Source organism: Pyxicephalus adspersus, chromosome 2 (assembly GCF_032062135.1).
Source record: "Pyxicephalus adspersus chromosome 2, UCB_Pads_2.0, whole genome shotgun sequence".
In the NCBI taxonomy this organism is placed as follows: Eukaryota; Metazoa; Chordata; class Amphibia; order Anura; family Pyxicephalidae; genus Pyxicephalus; species Pyxicephalus adspersus.
The window spans coordinates 39671233-39675019 of NC_092859.1; the positions used below are offsets into that span (position 1 = coordinate 39671233).

A 3787-nucleotide genomic window follows, 5' to 3' on the forward strand; every position below is an offset into this window, starting at 1 on the left:
CTTACCAGTCCACCAAGAGCAACCTGGGTGTTGGGAGCCACGAAAGTAAAGGTGCTGACCATAAAACGCTGGTAATGGCTCGGAAAAGCTAAGTTTTCTGAAGGTGCTCCAACAGCAAGCCTTTCAGTCAGGTAGTTGTCTCCAGGAAACGGGCAACTTTAAAAAAACAAAAATAATCTAGTTTGTTAAAGCTCAACTTATTTGTGGTAGTACATGATCCTCTCAGCTAATGCTACTTACCCATTAAACAAGATTGGCCATTGAGGATCATCAGTTGGATTAGCAGAGTTGGTTGCCCAGCAATTGTCCAAGACAAGAACCAGGTTGGGATCATTTCTGTTTAGAATACGAACCTCCACAAAGACAGGTTCTCTGAGCACCCTTACAATGGGGTAGTCTTCTTCAGTAAAGTATGAACTATATGCTCCATCTAAAGATAGAAGATATGCTTACATCATGGTCAAAAGCAAAGAATGCAACCATTGAGTATGACTAATCCTGTACTTCACTCATGTTCTACTCTGCCCTTTTTATTCAATGGTATTAGGGGTTCCAGATTTAATATGAGCGAGTGGCCCTATCCCACAATCAAGGCCTTTCCTTCCTGGGAGCAGGTGGGTCCCAAGGGAGGAGGGCTACATGATCCTTGCCGCTTTATTCGGGAAAGCCAGATCCTTAAAGACTTTTGAAAAGGAAATGGGTTTGCTGCTCCCTTTACTATCTAGGAAGGTTCCTAGTCTATTTATTGGTCTGGTTACAATTTCATGGAAGAACCCGTTCCTATACCTGGTAAAAAAAAAAAAAAAAAAAAAATTAAAGCATTTTTGCCACAAAAATATTGTATTTGTGATAAAGTAGTTTTTCTTGGTGTGTAGGAATAAAGAGATTTAGTAAAGGGTTCCATTTTGGACTATGTGCAATAAAGGGATGGGAAAATAATTAGCGTTAGAGGAACATTTCTTTAGGATACCATTCCTAATTATGTTGTCCAATTTAGAATTGTAACTTAGTTAGCAGATGGTCCATTTTATTATAATAGAACCATCAACATGGCAAAAGTTGATTTATGGTTTCCTTAGAGATATTACATGTTGTTGTAGTGCCCTGTATGGACTCTTTCCCTAAGCCCCCAACTGGTCAATAGAGTCCATCTTGCTTTAGTCACCTGGCCATGCCCTGCCCACCATTTTCAAATGTGTGAGTTTATGGGTGACAAGTGCCATATAACACATTACCTGTAGCTAGTCTCATTTCCAGAAAGAGAGGTCCTTGAGTGGACACTGGAGATGGTGGTGGCAAGGTCAGCACTTCGATTTCCAGAGGGACAACATCAGTTTTTCCATAAGTGCAGCGGACAGTTATTCTAAGTCAGAACATTACAATTCAAATTAACAAAAGTTAAACAAGCCATGGTTTGTACCAAATGTGGAGAAAGCAATGTCATACGTTTGTATACTCCCCATTTTCCCAAATCTGGTATCTTACCTTACAGTGCTGTCCCTTGTGATAGAGGATCCTTGCCATGTCTGTATTACTTTTGTTGCAACAAGTGTGCTTTCATAGATCATGCCATCAAGAGCCTGTTCAAATGGGGGAAAAAAAAAAAAAAAAAAAAAGTCTACCATGCAATTGGTTTTAGTATAAAAACAGTGACTACACAAATATGATAAACCAGCTATGACTTTCTTCCATCCAACTCCCCTTCCTGGTTCTCACCAATAATTAACATGCTAACAACATAGACCATTTTAATTATGGTCCAAGAAGATTTAATCCTGTTAAACCAGGAAAGCCGTCTCTCACCAACCCCCGCACCCCGAGACAGGGCAACTATTCTCCCCCTCCAAAGTTATTTACCCAACTCCTGGTAAAGTCAGCTGTTTCTCCACAATAGGCATTAGTCAGTCTACCATATTTCTTAAATATATCTTACCTGGTTTACAACATTGCATGCCAAAGGAAACCTAAAGCCAACAAATGAGTTGGTTTTTGAAATGCTCAAACTGGGGCATGAGGTGGAGTCCACACCAATCAAACTGACTGAATCCAGTATTAAAGATGGCAACGTGAGGTCTTTGGACACAACCACCACCATGTTGTTGTCATCAGTACATTGGGCAGTCACTAAAAAAAGAAATGCATGTTAGTGGAAAGACTGATTCATCATTTGGCTTTCATTACCTAAAGTAAATACTAGAGACCAAAACATTTTCTGGTCCTATCTTTTTATAGCCACTTGGCTATAAATGGCTGGAAGAGGAACATATTTTAAAGCCATCAATAACCCTCCACCACAGTCTGTGCATTAGGTGTTCATTCGGCAAAAGTGTGGCTTTACTTCCCTTCTGTAGTACTTTATATATAAAAAGAAAAAAAACAAATTATTCACAAATACCAATCCATGTCAGTAGACCTTATTAAAACAAAGCCAACATGCCTATGAGCCCAACTAACAAGCACTGCTGCACCTGGATTAATTGGTTTACCCTCTGTGATTTTGCATCCTAACCTCCTAGGAAAAAGTGCCATGTCTTTAAAAATAATAGATTGGGAGATTAGACTTGTCCATTGCCATAACATGCTTTAAAGTTAGCAAAGGCCCCATGTACAGCCAGGGTTTAGAGACCTATACAGGCTTTACATGGGGGGGACATTTACAAAGCTTCAGGAAAATAATTTTGCAATAAACAGAATCCAATGTGCACCTCCAGCAAATCTCAGATACTTTAGGACAAGATAAGCCTTTATACACAGACATCCAAATGAAGTGTTTTAAACTACTAAAACTTACATTTATTTCCATAGTAACAGGGATTTTCACGGTCATTTTGTGTGTAGCAACATCCAACACTTTCACAAAGCCCTCTGGACACACTTGTGTTGGCACATGGAATACGGTCAGCTCTTGGGATAGCAGCACATTCATCAACACTGGGAGCATCCATTGCTTTGGAGAAGTTATAGTTAGTACAAGGCAGCAATTCAGGCAATACTGTACACACCCCTCCCTATTTTATGTTAATTGTTCTCAACAAACCACAATTCAGCAGGTTATTCATTTATGTATAGGCCCAAGCAGTTAGAAATGGAAGCATAGTAAGCAAAGTACAGAACAAAACATGCAGGGTTTACATTGATGTATTGCACCACAGATCTGTGAATGATGTCATTTTTTGCACTTGGAAGGCTCAAGATTTTAGGCCAAAATTCACCTGGAAGAAATGGGCACTTGATATGCTTTTTTTGGTACTGGGATTTTCCATCGCGGAGAACATCTAGACTGATCGTCATTATGTGTTCCCCTTCCTGAAATCAGATAAAAGCCAAAGTACACATTTAAGTAGTTGAAATACAAGTCTCACCAATTGTACACCCATTCCACACCCTGATGTCCAGTGACAGGAGACATAATCCCCAGTAGAGGACATTGTTTTATTGCCAAGATTCTCCATACGAGATCTTATTCAGCATGAAATCTACTGGAAATTAGGCAAACAAACAGAAGATAGTTCTGAAAGCCAAACTTTGTTTTACAAAATAATCCAAAATAAAGGCAGGCCACTCAGAGCTAAACTAAAAACCTGGACATTATGGATCATCAGCCACACAAAGACCAGCCATCATTCCAGTTCTTTCCCATTCCAACTAGAAGGTTTTCTATGAGGCAATTCTGTTACTTCCATGTTTACCAACTTACCTGTTCTTTGACAAAGCAGCCATCAAATGAAGCAGTAACCATTATAGATCCATCAGAATCCTGTCCTATCCATGTGCCACAGGCAGAGCT

At 39.6% G+C, this 3787-nt stretch overlaps 1 protein-coding gene across 3 annotated transcripts in view; it reads right to left on the reverse strand.

Moving 5' to 3' along the window:
• LOC140323449 (zona pellucida sperm-binding protein 4-like) overlaps nucleotides 1-3781 on the reverse strand; it is a 53866-nt gene extending 50085 nt beyond the window's left edge. For 2 of the 3 annotated variants that reach the window (XM_072400505.1, XM_072400503.1), the window contains exons 1-8: nucleotides 3698-3781; nucleotides 3213-3306; nucleotides 2792-2947; nucleotides 1934-2124; nucleotides 1486-1580; nucleotides 1236-1363; nucleotides 241-430; nucleotides 6-156 (exon numbers count right to left, since the gene is read on the reverse strand). In XM_072400505.1, coding sequence (XP_072256606.1) covers nucleotides 6-156; nucleotides 241-430; nucleotides 1236-1363; nucleotides 1486-1580; nucleotides 1934-2124; nucleotides 2792-2947; nucleotides 3213-3306; nucleotides 3698-3739 — 1047 coding nt within the window. In that variant the 5' untranslated portion in view covers nucleotides 3740-3781. The remainder of the gene's footprint in view (nucleotides 1-5; nucleotides 157-240; nucleotides 431-1235; nucleotides 1364-1485; nucleotides 1581-1933; nucleotides 2125-2791; nucleotides 2948-3212; nucleotides 3307-3697) is intronic. The other variant, XM_072400504.1, reaches the window with a different exon arrangement.
• Nucleotides 3782-3787: the final 6 nt, after the last annotated feature.